Raw genomic sequence first — 21,620 nt, 5'->3', positions numbered from 1 at the left:
TAAAGTTTTTCTTCCTAAATCACTTTGGTATGAGAGCTTTCTTTATAATGCATCTGGCATATATCCTGTTCCTTCCTTAGTTTTCCACCTTTTCCTGTCATATTTCAGGTGTGTCTTTTATAAAGAACATATACTAGATATTTTCAATAAGTCCAATCTAATTAGTTCTGCTTTTAACTGACATGTTTAATCATAAATTATTTTATTTCATTTTAATTTTTAAAAAACTATTTTTTTTTGGAGACAGGGTCTCACTGTGTTGCCCAGGTTGAAGGGCAGTGGCATGATCATGGCTCACTGTAAGGTCCAACTCCTGGGCTCAAGCAGTCCTCCTGCCTCAGCCTGCTGTGTAGCTGGGATTATAGACATGCATCACCACAGACTATTTAAAAAAAAAATTTTTTTTTTGTAGAGATAGAGTCTTGCATGTTGCCCATGGTGGTCTCAAACTCCTTGTCTCAAGTAATCTCAAAGTGCTGTGGCTTAACAGGTGTGAGCCTCTTTGCCCAGCCAACCATAAATACTTCCTGTGATTACTGATCTCTGTGTGTGTGTGTGTGTGTGTGTGTGTTTATGTGTATGATTCAATTGTCTAATTTTATGTTTTGTCTGTATCTTATTTTCTCAATGCTTTTTCTTTTCACTTTTTTTTTTCTTCTTTTCTGGTAGAGATCGGGGGTCTCACTATGTTGCCCAGGCTGGTCTCGAGCTCCTGGCTTCAAGCAATCCTGTTTAAGCCTTCCAAAGTGCTGGAATTAATTATAGGCATAAGTCGTCATGCCCCTCACTTTTTAAAAAACAGATTATTTGGGGGTGGGGGGCAATATTTTAATTCCATTTCCCCCCTTCCACTGGTTTGGTAATTATATACTCCATTTCTATTGACTTAGAAGTTATTTAGATATTTTACCAATGAATACTTAATGTAGTCTCATCAAATGTCAAATGCTTGACTGACTAATGAGGTAGACATCTTAAACAATTCAAGGACCTTACATTGGACTTTCACTATAATCACCAACCCTGCAAACTTCACATGCTATTGCTGTCCATTATTTTCTTTCTTTTCTTTTTTTTTTTTGTTTTGTCCATTATTTTAGATTGCCTCTAAGTCCTACAAATTGTCCAGGTGCAGTGGCTCATGCCTGTAATCCCAGCACTTTGGGAGGCCAAGGCAGGCAGATCACCTGAGGTCAGGAGTTCGAGACCAGCCTGGCCAACATGGTGAAACCCCATTTGTAGTAGAGAAATACTACTATTTGTAGTAGAGACTACAAATACAAAATTAGCCAGGTGTGGTGGCACATGCCTGTAATCCCAGGTACTTGAGAGGCTGGGGCAGGAGAATTACTTGAACCTGAGAGGCGGAGGGTGCAGTGAGTGGCGATTGCACCATTGCACTCCAGCCTGGGCAACAAGAGAGAAACTCTGTCTCAAATTAAAAAAAAAATTTTTTTTAAACGTCCTATAAATGACATTATTACAATTATCCCTCTATATAAGCAATGATTATTTATATAAACATTTTAATCAGTATATTGGCTCGTTATTCATTCTTGCCTCTCAGACCTTCCTTGGGACTTTTCTTGAAATACACCCTTTAAAACTTCTTCACAAAGGTCTGTAAACATTCCCTCTTTTTGAAAATCTTAAGATTACTTTACTTCATCTTTGTACATGAAAGATGGATTTCCAGGTACATAGTTCTAGGTTGACAATTTATTTTCATGCAGCACAATGAGGATGATTCCACTGTCTTCTGGCCTCACCGATGCTACTGAGAAATCTGATATATCATTGTCATTCCTTTGTAGATAATTTGCCTTTTATCTTGATTCTTTTAACATTTGTCTTCACTTTTGGTCTACTATGGTATATTATTAGGTGTGGATTTCGTTTTATTATCGTGCATGTTATTCACTGTGCTTTTTGTATCTGTATCTATGGGTTTATAACTTTTACCAGGTTTGGGAATTCTTAGCGGCCATCTCATCAAATTTCATGTTTTTTTCAGCTATTCTATTCTTTTCATCAAGGACTATGATTGACTGTATCACAGATCTTCTATGTCTCTTACGTACTCCTTCAGTTTTTCAACTCCTTGAATTTTTATACTATATTCTGGTCCATTCTTCAGATGTATCTTTCATTTCACTAATTATCTCTTGAACAATCACATTTCCCATTTCTAAAAATCATATATATTTTTCACTTCATACTGATTCATTTTTATAGTGATTCGTTGCTTGTTCATTTTATTTCTATAAACGTCTCATCCATAGTTATTTTATAATCTATATCTTACAATTTTAGGATCTGGCAGTCTTAGGAGAAAATCTCTTAGTCGTTTATGTTGACTATCACTGATGGTGAATTATCTCATTTTACGTTTGGCGATTTTTGATTGTCTACATTAGATATGCTAGGTAGGATTTGCATTTGCTTCTGTAGACACCCAGTGGGATCTCAGTTGACATTTATCTGCACAACATGGCACTTTGAAGCTGTAGTTTGGTTACTTGGGAATGTTAAAGTCAGTGGACAGCGCACTACCACTGGGAAGCCATGGGATGCAATGGTGGCTGCTGAGGTCAGTTGTCTCTTCTCAAGGATAAAACAAATGTAAATATCAGGGCAGTTTTTCTAATCAACATTCTGACAAGAAGGGTAGCCATTTTCATCTAAACAAAAATTAAGTCTAAAAATTAAGAAACCCCATTTGCAAAATTTGAAAACGTATTGTCTAAAAAACAAACTGGGGGAAATTCCTGATATTATGGAAAAATCCAACATTGGAAAAAATGAACAAGATTCTAAAAGCACTCTTTAAAAGAGACTACTTTCTTCCCAGTCTTTAGTCATTTATATGTTATGAGAACATACATATTTCTCTCTCATAAGGTCTAAATGCCACTTAAGTTTAGGGAAAGAGATTAAGCCCATTTATTAGATTAAAAGTGAATTATTATTGTAAATGTTGATCTAAAATTCAATAGTTAAGGGAGATAAATATTTTATTTTAAAAATTAATTATTTATTTTTTACAAGTTTAAAAAAATAAATAAAATATCTTTTTATTCATTACTAGTAACCCTAAAATAGATTCCAATAAACAATACATAAAATATTTTAAAGTGACTTTTTAGAACCAAAGGCAACCTAACAACAATTCATTCCATTCTTATAGGCATAGAAAAAAGAAAATGAATGAATCAAAAGTGATTTTGAATTGCTTACCTGCTGGCTGTTTTCACAGAACAATTTTTCTTGTGCCCTCTTTCAGCTCGATTATCTCTCAGAAGCTGATGCTACACAAAGTGTTAAGACAAAGTCATGGAAACAAAAATATTTTCATTATATTATTTTGCAAGTAGGAAAATATTCTCATTCAAAGGGACACTATTCATTTATTTGCATGGCTTTTTTTTTTTCTTTTTCTTTTTTTACTGGTTTCTCTTAAAGCAAAGACTGTAAGTACTACTTTTTCTGGAGTTCAATAGTTCAGGGAGACAAATTTTTCTTTTTAAAATTCATTCTTTATTGTCACTGTTGCAAAATTATCAGTGAGAGTTAGCAATCCAGTTCTTCCTGGACAGCTAAACTGCCCTCAGAGTCAGTTAAGATGTGGCCTGGGGATGTAAGTCTAGAACACAGTTCTTTTTCTGGTTCACTGCAGTAGCCCTGGTTGAAGTAATGTAACCTCTCTTGTCAACGGCCTTCACTGTCTCATTCAGTTGTGAATTTTTTAAGGTTTTGTTACCTATGCTGACATAAAGAGCTAATATTATTTTCTCTGTACCTACTGGCCTAACATGGTAAAGAAACACGCTTAAAACATTCTTCTTCAAAGAAATTATTGGCTTGGAAATATATAATTAGAAAAAAACATATTTGATTGCCTCCTCAAAATGCCTTACCATCTACTTCCCTTCACACTTGCTTTACCCTAACTAATTGGAAAGAAAAAAACAAATAGTCAATATTCTTTACTATGTGCTCACTCAAACTCTAGCTTATCTTATTTATGCAGAAATATGATTATATGCAAGACTGGGCTAAAATGAAGTTGTACAGAATATTAGCAATGAACCCCAACAAAAATAAAAGTCTTATAAGTAATAATGCAGGATAGAGCTGGGTTCTAATCCCAACTGGGCCAGTAAATAAAAAGTCACTGGGTTCCAATAACAGCTTTACCATTTACAACCTGTGTAACTTTAGGCAAAGTACTTAACTTCTCTAAGCCTTGGTCTCCACCTGTAAAATGGAGATTACAATAATATCTACCTGTAACGCTATTGTGAGTATTAAGTAATATAAACCATTTAAAATATTTAGCACTATAAAACTGGAACATAGGAAATGCTGAGAAAGGAAATGGCTTAAATGCTATTATTATAATTATGATGATAATTAATGGGACTGGCTCTCGGTAGGTATTATCTGACCAGTATCAATTATTTCTAATGACGAATAACTGCTTTGAACCGTTCAATTACATCACTTAGAATCAATTATTAGTTTACTTAGCTGTCCTTGAGAAGGAATAGACCTTAATTAGATGATCAAGAATATGGTTAGGCTTATTCTTTAAGGAATGTCTGAACTAAATAAGTACTCTTAAATTTTCTCTTAAATGTCTACTTTCCATTCCCATTGCCACCATCCTAGTTCAGACCACCATTTTCTCTGTCCTGGCAAAGTCTCCCAAATGATCTCCCTGCCTCCAGGCCTGCTCCCTTCTAATCTACTTTCCACACTGCAGACTCTAAGAGCTTTCTAAAATTAATCTAATTATATGACTCTATGGAGATCAAACTCAAAATCTTGTATAAGGCTTTCATGACCCTTCATAATTTGATTACATCTCTAAATTCATAATTTATTATGTTTCCTCCTACCCCAACCTATCCTTCTTCCATCTAAATGATATTTCCTAGCCATATTGAACTTGTTAGTTTGGGGTATGTACCATGCTGTTGCTCATCTCTGGCCCTTTGCTTGGGTTATGCAATTTGCCTACATTTTCAGGGTTCATGCACTGTGTATGGAGCATTTCAGTGCTCAAAAAATATTTGCTGAATGAATGGATGAATGAAATAAAGGAAGAGGGAGTGAGATCTGGTATCTGATATGTAGCTGAAGCCATATCTCGTTATTACTACTTATAGAAAAGAGCAACCAGTTATCTTAAATCCATTAATCTGAAAGTGTTTCAATTTAGAAACACTTCGTACCATGAACACTAAATTGTTTCTGAAAATAAAGAAAATTAATTACTTTGGCATTTCTAAGTCTAGTGCCTTTTAAAAAAATATATATATATATACAAACCAACATTTGTGACACAGATAGCTAGAAGTAAGATGATGAAATCTCTACCTCTACCTTAAATTGATAACAGTTAATGGTTAATTAAGTTTTCTAACTGATAAAAGACAGATACTTGAACACTATTCCTGAGGCTTGTGTTAAAACAGTTCAGATAAAGAACTCAAAATCCCAAACACAATGTTATGAAAAAAAAAATTAAAAATTTATAGTTTAGTTTTGAAAAATGCAATTATAAGAACCAAAATAAACATTAGGTTGTATCTACTAGGTTTGGATAGTTCTCAGAGAGGCCACCAACCTGGATGAACTTAAATGACATAGCACCCTCTCTGAACATTGATGTTATAGCTCCTTTTATTAGATTTATATAAGAATGTGTTTTCTTCCTCAAATTTATAGTTTTGATGGGTTTTGTACATAAAAACAAGTCAAACAATGGCATTACTTAATGCAGTGCATCTATATGTATAAAAGCCATCACAAACTTATTTCACCTTATCAATACAATTATAAATCTGGGGATACCACTGCAACTTTAAAATGAAGCTCAGATAAAACTACAGAGATCTCTGGGTCATGAATCACAAGTTAATATGTGAGCTTAGATCTTTTATGGGGCAAAGATGAAAAAAATAATCTAAGGTGTTACTTGAACAACATATATTTGCATTTAGAAGGCTCCTGGCCAGGCATGGTGGCTCATGCCTGTAATCCCAGCACTTTGGGAGGTCAAGGCGGGCAGATCACCTGAAGTCATGAGTTCGAATTCAGCCTAGTCAACATGGCAAAACTCTACTAAAAATACAAAAATTAGTCAGGCATGGTGGCAGGTGCCTGTAATTAATCCCAGCTACTCAGGGAGGCTGAGGCACAAGAATCGTTTGAACCTGGGAGACAGAGATTGCAGTGAGCTGAGGTTGTGCCACTGCACTCCAGCCTGGGTGAAAAAGCGAGACTCCGTCTCAAAAAAAAAAAAAAAAAAAAGAAGACTCCAATATATTTTTTTTAAAGTCAGATTATGAATTCAAAATAAATAAGAATCCTTGAACCCTGCTCTAATAAGCAAGAGTAGGTCAAAAGATTTTGAAAATTTTTTCATTCTTCTTGATACATATTTTTTTCTGTTCCCTTGGACTCCTATCAGTGTCACAAGTGAGGTTACTTTTCTGGATTCTGACTCAATAATGTCAACTCTGATCAAAAACAGAACTTCTGAATATGGTGCGAAGTGCTTCTTACCTTCCAACTTTCAGATTGCTGGACTTAGGCCAAACGAAGATACAATCCCCTTATTAGTGACCTGCAGATGTATATTAAAAAATAACTCATATAAGAATTACATTAAAATCTGTAAGTAAAAAACCTACATACACAATTTGAAAAACTGCTGAATTAAACCAGGAAGAAAAGTATACCTTGTGGATAATGGTTTTTACATTTAAAAAAAGGAACTAAGAGTTTCTGTGGCTATTTGTGACATTTTTCAAGATTATTAAAAGTCTCAAATCTCAAGAGGAAAGACAAATAGCAGAAATCTCATTCTCCACCAATCCTCTCTTTACTACCTGGTTATACATAAGGCACTCAAGCTCAGGAGTGCTTCTATTGGCAGCCACTGTTCAGGTAATTCCTCAAGTGTCAGACAAATAATTTCAAGTCTCTCCACACTCAGCAGTGTCCTCAAAATTAAAAGGGGAACTAGGTAAAATCCAAACTATGATCTGACTCACTAAGATACTCAGTCAAAATGTCTCAAGGAAGCAAAGCTTCCTTCCACCCATGAACTAACTTTGACATTTCTCTTTTGTGGCCTTCATAGTGCCTTCTCTATGGTTTTCTGAAACATTTATCAACATAGTATAATTACTGCTTACCTTCTCCAGACTATGACCACCTCAGGGGAAAAATTGTGTTGTTTTTTTACAAATATCTCTTTTGATAAAAATAGAGAGTACTCAACAGATAGTGGCTGATGGGTAAGTTATTTAATAAATGTATAGTAAAGGCATGATCACTATGCATGGTAAATTGAAATGGGACTTAGCACTGAAGAATAGCAAGAAAGAAGAATCATTAAGATGGAGAAAGAAGTGAGAGATGGAATTTTAAAAAGTAGGGTTAATATTATTGTTTCTTTGTGTTAAGTTGGTATGAGAAAAACATAAGGTAATCATGCATGTCAATTAGTCAATCATTCAACAATAAACTAAAAGATTTTATACTTCATGGTCTTGCATTTCATCACTTGCACCTAACTTCAGACAACAGTTTAGTTTGCTATACAGTTAGGTCTGAGTTGAACTAAGAAATTATTATCCCTTATGTAAACAGAATGCATTGTACATATACATACATGTACAATTCATTGTCATTACTGAGATTCCATATACCTACTTGCTAACATTTCTTTGTAACACAAAAACCAGTGCTTCCCCTGCTTTTGCAGTCATGTGCAGACATGTGTAGGCAGAGTGGTAAAAATCTGAGTAGCCTCTAACATATGTTTCCAGCTGAGCTCCAGCCCGGTGACACGGCCTCATTTCAAGCTCTCATAGTATAAACAAGTGTATTTCTTGCAGTCTGTTTAATGCTATGAGTTTTTTGGTTTTTTGTTTGTTTGTTTTGCGTAATTGTGCTTCTGTTGGTGACTTCACTATTTAAAATGGCCCCAAGCATAGTGCTAAAGTGCTGTCTACTGTTCCTAAGTGCAAGAAGACAGTGATGGGACTTAAAGAGAAAATATGTGCTTTAGATAAGCTTCATTCAGGCATGAGTTATGACGCTGTTGGCCGTGAGTTCAATGCTAATGAATCAACAACAGACATTAAATAAGGTGTCTTTAAACAGAAACACACACAAAACAAGGTTATGTATTGATCAGTTGATGAAGATGTGACGTGGGGTTCAAAGAAACCTAACCCTGTATTTCCCCTACAAGCAATGGTTCAGTATTCATTGATTCAGTGTTTGAGATGACTACATAGAACATAACTACCATATGTAACAAGAATTAACTGTATTTATTAATTAATAATCTACCTAGTAAGGATACAGATCCGAAATGGCACATCAAAGTTTAAGTAAAAAGCTGATTCAAAAATCGGGCAAAAAGATTTAAAAAGATTTAAAAAATTGGTCAATTTCTTCCTTATAAGGTATTAGCTATTAAAGGTAATTTTTAATTTCAGAATAAAGCTTGGCTGGAAGCAACCAGGTATACCATAGTCTAAAATCTAGATTTATAACATTGCTTTAGTACTTCTCAAGTTCTAAAGGGTAGAAAATGAGCTTTATAAAATTACATTTTCAGATAAAATATATCCTGATGCAACTTAATACTAAAAGCAGAATATTATTGTAAGCATTGTACATAGAGGGATATAAACCATTTAGGAAAGCAGAAAGTCTAATTTTTGTATTGCAAATAATAAGAGGAACACATCATAGATGTAGCTTAGCTTAGTTAAGTTCGAATTCATAGAAATAGTGGCACATAGTCTATTAGTAATGTGAGAAGTATCTTTAAAGAGGTAACCCACTCTCATGGAAAAAAAGCAAGTTAAAAAAATCATGAAAATGAAAGGTATTTCTATTAAGCTTATGTGTGTTAAAAAATAAAGAAGGGTTCATAATGAAGTGCATAGCACCTTCCTTTTATTAGTAAAAGGAACTATGGTATATGCAGCAGCTATGAACCTGCTGCTCAACCCAAGAAAAATCAAACATTATAGAGTAATGTTACCAATTACCATTAAAGCACAAAGTCCTCTTCACTACCTATTTCTCTGCCTACCCCTCAGAAGAAATGATCCCTGAGGATTTGAGGTTTATCACTCCCTTTTATTTTAAAAATAACTTTTATCATTCACAATAAAAGATACAAACTTTGCAAGGATGCAAACTCTAAAATGTATATGCTTTAAAACATCACAAGTTTAAGCATGCTTCTGAGAAAGGACTAATATAATCAAGGGGTAACTGCTGATTTTATATGTAAAAATAACTGTAATGAACGTCAGCTTCTCACTGTCAACTAATCATTGTGCTGCCATGTATACCAATAAAGAGATTTTAAAAAATTCATCTAGAAATATAATGTAAAAGTATAAGAAACTCTTCACCCTACCTTCTAAACTTCAGATACAAATATTCTCTTCCTGGCTGAACTTAGATTTAATACAAATTAATTTTTAAGCACATGTACTGTTTTGATACCTTAACTTTGTGAAAAATAAAGATCAATAGTGAGCTCCTACAAATGAGTGAGTTTCAGAGTCTTTCCACGGAGGTCACACATATGACTGAAGACGGTGGCAGTAAAGGAAAGAAAACTCTCATGCTGATTAAGGATCATGCATTTATTTGGTCAGTGTATTAATCGTTGGCATAATTAACACCTTTTAAAATGAGCAGGGATTTGTATTTTTTCTCATAGAGCTGATCTACTCTCTTGAAGGGAGACAGTTAAATACTTGAAAGAGGCTGAGTAACTTCCTTTTGGATTACAATGGTCCTTACCTGGTCATGCTCTGTCCTAGCCCCAGGGCTAAACCAATGGCTGCAGAGGAAAGAAAAAGGCAGTTAGAGGGAACCTAACTAAAAGCACATGCCCTCACATGATCAAGTCACACGTGCTCTAAGGAATTTATTTGTCACCAGCAACAGAGCCTTCAATATGCTTTATTTTAATGGATATTTCATTGAATTCTAGACTTAGACCAATTTTGACAGAAACGTAAAAGTGCTCATAACCCGGTAATTTTCAATTTAATAAGCAAACTGAGTTAGAATTACATTTCCATTTAATTATGTTAACATAAACTGCTGGGACTGTATTCATTTTATGAATCAATTCTGGTTATAAAATCTACAAATGCTATCATTTACCACAACTTAATTATAGCATCATTACAACAAATTATGACCTTTTGATTGTTGGAGTTATAAAAAAATGTTAAAAATACAAGAATATTACATTGTCTAGCTATGCCCCCAGGAGCAATACACAAAGCCCTTGATATGAATTCTGCAGCATCAGCTGAGGTACCTTGGACCTATTCCCTCCACAGTTATAACAACTTAGAGTCTGGCTGAGAACAAGTTCAACAACATCAAAAATATAGAAGTTACTGCATCATCAAAGCCTTGCCTTCTCACATAGCCTAGCCCAGACCATTTTGCTTCAGCTGCCCCTGGGACTCTTAACACTGACGTATCTGGCAGTACCTTTTCCACAGGAGTTGTTATCATTAGCTATGCGCCCAGTCCTCTGGCAGTATTCTGCATAAAAAAACTAACTGTAAACATCAAGGACTAGGAAATTGAGAGAGGTATTATGGCAAATCAATCACTAAAGGCCCACAATCACAGGGAATGATACTAACATTACTATTAATGCTATTTATGATTTCAACAACCATAATACCGAGTACCTCTATGTACTAATTAAGCACGTGGCATGGTTTATTTCCCATCTTCACAAAATCCTTACAAGGTTAGGCTCATGTTCCAAATACAGAAATGAGGGCTTGAATGTTAGCTTACTTGTATAAGGTGTTTTCACCACACCACGCTGCAGAAGGGCAAGGGGCTAGAAAGGGTTTACATGTCCTGGGACTCTCTAAGACTTCTTTGCATTCTCTAGCCTCTGTGGTATTAAAACCAGGAACAAACAGCCTCTTCATTAATAGTCCTTGTCTATGCATTAATATAGTATTTCTCAAGCTCAAAGATAGTGACAGTGATGCTCCTAGGCAGGTCAGATTCCACCAGTGATGGGGGAATGGACATTTATTGGTATTAGTCAATAACATCTGGATTAATTACCAAATTAATTAATCATTCACTGTAGTTCCTCTGACAGCTTGACTAAGATATTTCCCCTCTGATTTGGATTGTGCCTTTTCTTGATTCAAAGAAAAACATTTTTCTTAAATCAAATGCATCCACACAGTTTAAAAGAAAAAAAACTAAAAGGATTAAAAACAGCAATTTCTTGTTCCATCTATCCTGACTCCTAAGCTCTGTTGAGAGAAACCACTGTCAACTCTTTTAGTCCTTTTGTTTTGTATTTAATGCTATATTTCTAAAGAATAAGGTTATACCAATAGCTTGTGATTCATTGATTTTAGATGTGAAGTACTGACTTTCTATTATCATAGACTTAGTTCTTTTTTTAATCTCCCAACCCTCTATTTCCAATTATAGTATCTTTTTAATTAATCAATTGTGAATACAGACATTATTATGACTACATGAATACTTTCTGCTGCTAAGGGTTTCTTTTTGTTTCTCCTAAAGTTGATACTTGTCTTGTTTTTGCTATTTTTTCTATGTACCTGCCAGTCTTCTTAATTTTTCTAGTACCTGCCAGCCTATCTTTATTACATTCTTATTTTTATCATTGTTAGTTTTCAAATATTAAAACATATCTGAAAATACGCCCATCCCTTATTCCTCCCTCCTCTTCAGCCTCCAGTGATCTCCTCCCAAAGCCCTCTGTCCACTTGGTCTCATCTGAGCTGTTGTTCTCCAGATCTGTCCTGGAACTTCCTTGGCTCTCATTGGGTGTTCATGTCATTTCTCTCCTTTGCCGCACCTCTTGTTCCCTGGATCCCGCACCTTCTCAGTTCATTTCCACCTTTTGCTGAAGAACTCCCTCAAATAGTGAGAATGGTTGAGAAGTGTATTGTTTGAGTTGATTTTTTTCCACTTGTTTGTCTGTTTTCTTCTTCATATTCTTATTGTTTGAGTTGATTTTTTCCCACTTGTTTGTCTGTTTTCTTCTTCATATTCTTAAGTTTTCAATAGGCTGATAAAAAAATGCTTATTCTCGTTGCTTTGAATGTGATCTGGATTTTTTCCTCTGGATGCTGTTAGAAGTTTTTAATTTCTCTAGTAGTGTGCATTTTTCATTTACTGTGTTGGGTGAGACCTCACAATCAAGAGATCTGGGACCTTCAGTGTGAGAAAATTTGTTTTTGCTTTTTTCTCTCTCTGGAATGCCTAATAATTAAATGTTAGATCTTCTGAGTTGATCTGTTAGTTTTTCTTACTTTTTTCCTCCTGAAATTTGTCTTTTTGTTTGCCTGCTAAATGATTTATCAATCTTTGCATGAAATATTTATTTTGAGATAACTGTAGGTTTACTTGCAGTTGGTAGAGATCCTGTGCACCTTTATCCCATTTCCCAAAATGATAATATTTTGCAAACTATAGTGTAACATCACAACTAAGATACTGACACTGATACAGACCAGATACAGAACAATTTATTACTACAACGATCCTTCATGTTGCCCTTTTATAGCCTTACCCATTTCACTCCAACCCTCAATCTCCTATATTTAATCCCTGTTAACCCACTAACCCATTCTCTATTTTTATAACTTTGTCATTTAAATAATGTTACACAAATGGTATGATGTAACCTTTTCAGATTGGCTTTTAAACTCAGCATAATTCTCTGAAAAGTCAGTGAAGTTGTTGATGTATCAATAGTTTATTCCTTTTTATTCGGAGTAGTATTCCATTGTATAGGTGTACATAGTTTGTTTAACCATTCACCTATTGGAAGACTTCTGAGTTGTATCCACTTTGGGGCTATTATGAATAAAGCTGCTGTTAACCTTAGTGTAGAGGTTTTTCTATGAAGAGTGTTTTCACTTCGGTGGGGTCAATGACCAAGAGTGCGATTGCTCGTTAGTATCGTAGTTGCATGTTTAGTTTCGTAAAACTGCCAACATTTTCCAGAATGGCTACGCCATTTTATAATCTCATCAGCAATGTATGAGTAATCCAGTTTTTCCACATCCTCATTGGCATTTGATGCTGTCACTATGTTTTACTTCAGCCAATCTGATAGCTATGTAGTGATATCTCATTGTGGTCCTAATTTGCATTTCTCTAATAGATAATGACGCTAAACATCTTTTTGTGTGCTTATCTGCTATTTGTGTATCCTCCTTGGTAAAATGGAGGTTCATGTCTTTTGTCCATTTTCTAACTAGATTGTTTTGTTTTTTAACTGTTTTATAACTATTAAATTTTGAAAGGTCTTTATGTATTCTAGATACTAGTCTTTTGCTAGATATGTGGTTTGCAAATATTTTCTCTCAGTGCGTAGCTTCTTTTCATCCCTTTAAAGGGACTTTTCCAGAACACTAGTTTTAAATATTGTTGAAAAGACTATTCTTCTTTCATTGAACTGCTTTTGCAACTTTGTCAAAAATCCATTGACTGTATTTGTGTGTGTGCGGGGCGGGGGGAGCTATTTTTGGGGGTCTCTATTCTGTTACATTGATTTATGTGCCTTTCCCTCTGCCAATACCACACAGTCTTGAATACTGTAGCTATACAGTAAGTCTTGAAATCTGGTAGGATGATTCCTACAACTTTATTGTTTGTTAAAAAATTGTTTTTGCGATTCAAGTTCCTTTGCTTTTCCATATACATTTAAAAATAATCTTTGCTATATTTACAAAAATCTTGCTGGGATTTTGATAAGAATTGCATTAAACCTAACTATCAATTTGGGGAAAACTGACGTCCTTACTATGTTGAATCTTCCTACCTATGAACCATAAAGTCTGTTCATATTTGTGGATCTCTTGATTTCTTTCCTCATTTTAATCTCCCACTTTATTTTTCATTTCTTTTACTTTTTCTTCAATATGTATGAAGAAAATGTTCAAATATTCAATAAAGTTAAAAGCATCTTAGAATGAATACCCATATAACACTATCTAGATTCTACTATTAACATTTTACTCTACCTGGTTTATAAATTATCTGTCTATGGCATCTTTTAATGAGCAGGTCCTTTTTTCCTGTTTGTTCCTCTCTTTATACTGAAGTATTTTCTCAAATATCTGGTGATCCTTACTTATCTAGTCAATATTTAAAAAGGCACTACAAAACTGATCACAAGAGCTTTTTCAACATGTAAGTTTTTCTACAGGATGATCATACAAGTGTCTCCTCATGGTGGAAACTTACAATGTTACTATCTTGTCTATTTTTCTCAGATTAGTAAATTTCTGAAGAAAAGAAAGATTTACTTTCTTGACTGAGACATACTATTTCAGCTCTGTGCCCCACCCTATTTTGAAGTTTTCACATTTTCTAGGGCCTGTGAGGGACAAATCAGCATTTATTTCACCAGACTCTTAAGTTTATATTTATTCTACCTGCCTACTTAGGTGAAAATCTCCAAGTGCTTCTAGCTCTAGAAATTGGCTGAAATCTCTAATCTGCTGAAATGTTCCTTCTTTGTCATTGTGTGTTTACATCTTTTTTCTTCTTTCTAGTGGAATCTGGATAGGACGAATAAAAATAAATGTTCAGAGCAGGAAACAACCCAAGTGACAGTGGTATCACTGAGGTCATGAAGAAATGTTTTAAGAAGGGAGTGGTCACTGGTGTTAAATATAGAGAAATCAAGTCTGACAGGAACTGAGAAAACACAACTGGAGGGGTCACTGGTGAACTTTTCCAGAGAAGTTTCTAGAAAGTGATGTGGGAAGAAATCAGGATTATAATATCATGGTAGGGTGGAGAAGAAGGGCCTATACTGTCATCTACTCTTTCTAGAAGTTTGGCTTTCAAAGTATGAGAGAGAGAGAAAACACATTAGAGTTAAAGAAAATTAAAGGGGAGGTTAAAAAATGTAGTAGATGATGAAAGAAGCTTTTGGAAAAGAAAAAAAACTTTCAATCAAAAGCATAGGTGTTAAGAGTTAGCCTAGGACAGGAGAAGAGAGATCTTTTCCTCTAAGTCTAAGAAAAAGGGGAGTGAAAGCATATTTGGATAAGTTTATCCAAATTTAAATAGCAGTCTTAATGAGTCTAAAGAACATAGGTAGTAAACATAAGAAAAACGCTGAGAGAGTATTAGGTTGTGGTAAGAAAATGGTATAATACCATTCAAAATTTCAGAGCTCTATTAGTTCTGGGTGATGGTTATATTTAAGAGCAGCCAGGGGAGTTTCTCAAGTAGCAGTCAGATGAAGAACGCTGGATTCCAGGAGGGGAAAAAAAAAAAAAACTGTGCTAGGTGCCAGCATGTACTATTCCATCCAACCGCTGCCATGGCTTTGTTGGTCATAGGAGTATTCAACATGCATTGAGCCCTTACCAAGGCCATTTAATCCTTAAACTACTTTAGGGGTAGTTACTATTACCATTCTACAAGTAAAGAAACAGGCTCAGAGAGATTAAGAGGTTTGCCAAAGATTTCATAACTAAGCGGCAGAGCGGGAATTCAGTTAGGTCTCCTGATTCCAAAGCCCATGTCCCTTCCAACCATTACACATGTTGTCACCAATTAGGATAGCTGAGGTTGATGGAGGAAAGAAAGACTAATTCAAGTGCCAAAGTCCTGTATGAATGAGGGCAAATAAGGAAAGGTAGATGGTAGTATGAACCTCAGAAAACAAAAAAAGTTTTACTCAGGAGTAAAAAAGGAATAATCTGGAACGGGCAATAATGCTGTCGGAAAATGGTGGCCTCTGTGTCCTAGGGTTTATAGGAATGAGAGGAGGCGAATGGCTTCCTCCTTTGAGCAGCCTGTTGAACTCACCCTGGCAGATTTAGATGCTTCCTCTTCCAAAACTCCCAATGTCTCTGCCGATATCTCCACTAAAGCTATTATATTTGTATATTGCAGTTGATTATTTATCCTAATAAAAAATCAGAGGTCCTTGAGAAAAGGATAATGATAGTAACACTAACAGAAATAGTGGCAGCAGCTGTAGAAAATGTGGTAGAAGCAGTAATCAAAGTTGCAATAAAAGCACTATCACCACTCAGTAAGTGTTAGTTGTGTGCTGGTTATCATTCTCATGGCCATACATGAACTATCTCATTCAATTCTTACAACAACTTTATGAAATAGTCCTATTACCATTCAAGCTCACACAGCTAGCAAGTACTGGAATCAGAATTTGAATTCAGTCTGTCTGATTCCATATCTTGTATTTTTAACCATATACTTCCCCTTCATTTCCTTCAAGCACTATCATGTTTTGGGGGCATAATGGAAAGGATTGGTTTTCTTTTCTTTCTTCTTTCTTTTCTTTCTTTCTTCTTTCTTTTTCTTTGTATTGCCATAATCTAGCATAATACATGGAAAATAAAAGTTACTTAATAACTTTCTAGTGAAAAATGAGCAAACAAGGAAACACAGGAAGTAGCATCCTTGAAAGTCAGAGTCAAGTTTATGAAAGGCAGAGGAAGAAAAAAATGCTCTGAAAGAGAATGCGTATTTATTGATATGTATTTACACTGGAGCCAAGGTTCCACACGGGCTTCATGGAGAGACAAAAAGTGATAGAAAAATCTGGGAGCAGGGAGCACAGAAGAGTTTAAAACTGATCGACTGTAAAGAATGGCTGGGCTTAGAGACACAGGCAGGTTGCCTGCTCTCACAATTCATAGGGTTGAATGTGGTTTCCAAATTCAGTTCTCCCTCTAGGACACAGACGCAGTTTAGGGAGGTCTAGGAGCTAAGCCTGGCATATTATTTCATTTACTCCTCCCTGTGGGCACTGCTGGTAACAGGAATAGTCATCACTTATCGAGCCCTCAGTACAGTGCTCTTTCAAGTACAGTAGAGCAGTTGTGGTCGGGAACTCTGTGGAGTAGAAAGAACTTTTTTTTTTTTTTTTAAGAATGACCAGAAAATAAACCTTTAGGAAAGAAGCTTTTTAAAACCTAAAATCTCTGCAGATGCAGAGTTCCACACTAATTCCTTCTCACTGTTTCTTAATCCCCTCTTTCCTCATTCACAGTGTTGAACTACAGGCAGCAGAAATGTATAGGATTTCATGGGAAGTCAATTAATATTATATCTGGACAAAAGGACAAAATCAACCTCAAGATTCTTAACTGAGGTCTCCTAAAAATGTACTTTTCAGAAGGAAAGAGCTATTGCAACTTGTAATATGGATTTTTATTGTTAGAGATAAGTTTCTGTTTTTGGACTCAGAGGCATAGTTTCATTTTAACTTAATGGTGGGTTTAGTATATATAAAATGATCTAAACCTGTGCTAATATGGTAGCCACTAGCCATATATGGTCATTTAAATTTATTTAACTTAATTAATTAATTTTTTTGAGACAGAGTCTTGCTCCATCACCCAGGCTGGAGTGCAGTGGCACAATCTCGGCTCACTGCAACTTCCACCTCCTAGGTTCAAGTGATTCTCCTGCCTCAGCCTCTGAACTGGTTGGGATTACAGGCATGTTCCACCATGCCAGCTAATTTTTGTATTTTTGTAGAGACAAGGTTTCACCATATTGGCCAGGCTGGTCTCGAACTCCTGACATCAAGTGATCCTCCCATTTTGGCTTAAATTTAAATTAATATTAAAAATTAAGTTTCTTAATTGCAATAGTTACACTTCAAGTGCTAAAGGAATATGCGGTTTAATAACTACCATACTGGGCAGTGAAAATACATAACGTTTTCACTACTGTAAAGAGTTCTTCTGCTGGGTAACACTGGTCTAAGTGGATTATCACTAAATATATGAATTAACTGATAAAATGGTATACAGTCTTCTATACCGACAGTTTCCCTGTGAACTATAATTACTTTATTGAAGAGACTTGCAAGTATGAAAAATTATACATGAGAGATGAGGGAGGGGGACAAAGAAGTAGAAATATATGTCAAACTCCTAACCCAATATACTGTAACAGGGTTTCATAGATCGAGATATGGAAATAAAAATTAGGTCAAGACAACGGAGTATTAAGAAGCCATGTGACTAGGTAAGAACAGATCTTGGTAGCAATCGTAAGGAGGATGGCAAAAGGCGAATAGGGCACATTTATCAATGTAGAAACTGACAGGGAGTTCATTCACACCAAGTGAACAATAAATAAGCGAAGGCAAACCAAAACCTTAAGTGGCTTTCCAAACACTCCTAGGAGAAAGAATCTGTAACATGACCTACCAGGTTTGCCATCATGTGCTCCTTGTTGATCCTTTTCTGGTCTCATCACATACCACATGCTTTTCCTTCCTATATTGTTTAAGCATTCCTTTAGTTTCTTGAACACAACATGTATGATTTTCTCTGCTTGAAATGCTTTTCTTGCCACCAATTCACTTAGATCCTAGAGATCTCATTAGCCGTCCTCATCTCAATGTCTAGTTCAAATTCAATTTTTACAAGTTCTTCTTTAGAGTACTTAGCTCAGTATATAATAATGCATTTATGTGTCAGTGTATAATAATACATTTGTGTGTGTGCTGACTAATCTCTATTATCTCTATCACATTGTAAGTAATGTGAGAATCACAACAACCGTGATCATGTCGTCTTATTCACTACTGTAAACCCAGCACCTAGTACACCCTCATAAATATCTTCTGAAAGAATGGATAAATGAATGACTTGAGATATAGGGTGGAGTTTCATCAACTATAATTGCTATGTTATTCTATATGAAGGTAAAAGAATGAGAACACTGGGCTGTGTGATCTTTTAAGATTCCTTTGGGTTCTTATGCTCTATGGACTAGAAGACCAGGATGCTAAAGGTATTCCTCACTCAATCAAATGTTCTATGTAACAAAAAGTCAACTCTAAAATTATGCTCAAGAGGCCCTGCTAAAACCTTTTTTCTAGTATTAAACTACAAATTTTACGTAAATTCAGGAAGTTCAGCCTCGTGCGGTTACTAAATCAGAAAGACCTAAGCTTGGATACAGGCTCTGCCACTTACTGATTAGGTGAATTCTGACAAATTGTTTTATTTTCTGAGTCTCAGTTTCTTCCTCATGCATAAAATAAACTTAACCACTCTCAGTATTTGGAAGGCTTAAAACAACATTAAGAAATTGGCAGATGATGTTTAAAATAAATATTAATTTTCTTCCCCTAACAGTACAGTGGAATATAGTAATATGTAAACCTTTATTCCATAAGTTTTAACATGCAACAATTACCTTTTAATTTCTAACTGTCTATACAGAAACAAGTGCTACAGGGCATTACTTATACCCTAACAGGTTTAGTATGTTAACTAACAATTAATAGAGGCTTAATAAATTTGTCTTTTTAATTGACTTTTGGTTGAGTGATGTGTAGTGTGTGACTTCAGAAAAGTCAAATTATTTATAAAATGGGGTCTAATACCTGCTATGACTACTTGAGAGATGTAGTAAAAAATACTAAAAATAGTGGTGCATATGAATATTGTCTGAAAAAATAAAATACAGTGTACAATATAAAGTATGTCATCATTATCATCATCATTTTGAAATGTTTCATACCTAGTTTAATAATATTTCTGTATTTTACCTAAGCATCTTGTAAAAATATCTTATATGAGAAAGGACTGTTACTATATTATATTTATTCTATAAATAAACTTAAGACATGTAAACTAAATGACTCACCCATGGATATCACAATAAATCAGAGGAGGAATCGATCTGTATTACTTATTTATCTCAATCTAGAGTTAAAGACACTTTCACTATAAAGCAATAGATGTTAAATTTCAAAGTGTAAAAAGTATTCCCAATGAACATAACCTTTAATCCAGGCAAATCTTGCTTTAAGCAAACTCGGTATTTACACAAAAGATAAAATAAGGGGTGAGTATTTGCTTTATAAAGGAATTCGTCATAGGATTATAATGAGTTACCCATGTGCATTTAAAATAAGTTTGATTTACATACAATTCCTCAGGTAAATATCCTCTACTTAAAACTGAAATAAAAGTAAAATATATAAATTGCACAATCAATTAAGAAATCATATTTATCTCTATTTAAAAGCAAGTATCTCACAAGTGATTGGAAAAAGAAAAAATTTCTGGAACCACTGACAGAGTACATAAAGGGAGGCTGAATTAATAAGAAGTAACTCCATTTTTATGCTTACATATATTTTTAATGTAGTCATATATTAATTTTATTTTTAACATTTTAACATTTGTAGCTTTAAAAAGTCAACAGAATAATTAAAATATAATTTCAAAACTTAGGTTACTTTTACTGAGAAATTAGATACTAATTGATCTTAGTCAATATTGATCTTAGTCAATATTTCATTTCTCTGTACTACATATTTCTGATTAAAAGAAACTTATCATACATTAATGATTCGACTTTAAATACAGTAATATGTTTTTCAAGGAAATAATTACTAGATGGTATTTAAAACAATTTGTACATTGTTGTGCTATTTTATTAAAATGATCGGATTTTTATATTATGACACTCTGGAAGGATTTTCTGTATCTGTCTTCAAAAATAAAACTGCAGCCTGGAGCAGTGGCCCACGCCTATAATCCCAGTACTTTGGGAGGAGAAGGCGGGTGGATCACTTGAGGTCAGGAGTTCAAGACCAGCCTGGGTAACATGGTGAAACCCCATATCTACTAAAAATACAAAAAAGTGGCTGGGTGTGGTGGTGCACGCCTATAGTCCCAGCTACTTGGGAGGCTGAGGCACGAGAATCACTTGAACCTGGGAGGCGGAAGTTGCAGTGCACCAAGGTCGTGCCACTGCATTCCAGTCTGGAGTGAGTCATCTGGCTTTTTTGTCCTCTAAATATAAAAGTAACATGTCCACTGAAATAAAGTTTGGTAGATACTAACATGTACCCCTACCTCACCTGCTCCTAGTAAAATACAAAACGAACCTGCAATCCCATCATCCAGTGATGACTAATTTTAGTGTTTATTTCTGGTGGTGGTTTGTCTTATATCTTCTGCAAGCTAGTCTCTGAACTGAGTCTTTCTGAACCTCAAGTTCTCATCTATAAAATTCAAGTGACTGGACTGGACAGCACCTAAGGTTCATTCTAGCTCTAGTACTTGCTGCTTCTGCCAATTATCAATTGTATTTAACAAGTATTCACTTGGTGCCTTCATGGATGCTTTCCATCACTAGCTAGCAGTAGAACTTGATAATCTTGAACCGAGGCCTATGATTTGACTGTAACGCATTGTGATGTACAATGTAAGAGATTCAAAGTACAAGACAAAGTCTCCAACCTCGGCAAGTTCTTGGTCCATCAATGGGAATAAAACATGCATTTTACAATGATATAACACATAATAATATAATAAATACCACAATCAGTAAAAATAAACAAGAAAAAAATAGGAGATATAGAGAATGCTGATAGGAATTTGAGGGGAAACACCAATGATTCCTTAAAGGAGGTTATAGCAGATAGTACTACTGCTTCCTCAATAGCTCTGAAATTGCCTCCTTCCAGATTTCTGTTTCTACCTGTAAACTAAACTGCTATTTGTTTAAAC

At 34.9% G+C, this 21,620-nt stretch overlaps 1 protein-coding gene across 1 annotated transcript in view; it reads right to left on the bottom strand.

Moving 5' to 3' along the window:
- The window catches only part of GPATCH2 (G patch domain containing 2), a 202,260-nt gene that overhangs the window by 61,474 nt on the left and 119,166 nt on the right, over positions 1-21,620 (bottom strand). Inside the window, exons 7-8 of the mRNA XM_011987376.1 lie at positions 9,853-9,892; positions 3,238-3,308 (exon numbers count right to left, since the gene is read on the bottom strand). Of these exons, the coding sequence (XP_011842766.1) occupies positions 3,238-3,308; positions 9,853-9,892 (111 nt within the window). The remainder of the gene's footprint in view (positions 1-3,237; positions 3,309-9,852; positions 9,893-21,620) is intronic.

Source organism: Mandrillus leucophaeus, unplaced genomic scaffold, assembly GCF_000951045.1.
Source record: "Mandrillus leucophaeus isolate KB7577 unplaced genomic scaffold, Mleu.le_1.0 Scaffold309, whole genome shotgun sequence".
Classification (NCBI taxonomy): Eukaryota; Metazoa; Chordata; class Mammalia; order Primates; family Cercopithecidae; genus Mandrillus; species Mandrillus leucophaeus.
The sequence above is the reverse complement of the archived record's forward strand: the minus strand, read 5'-3'. Positions and strand labels throughout refer to the sequence as shown.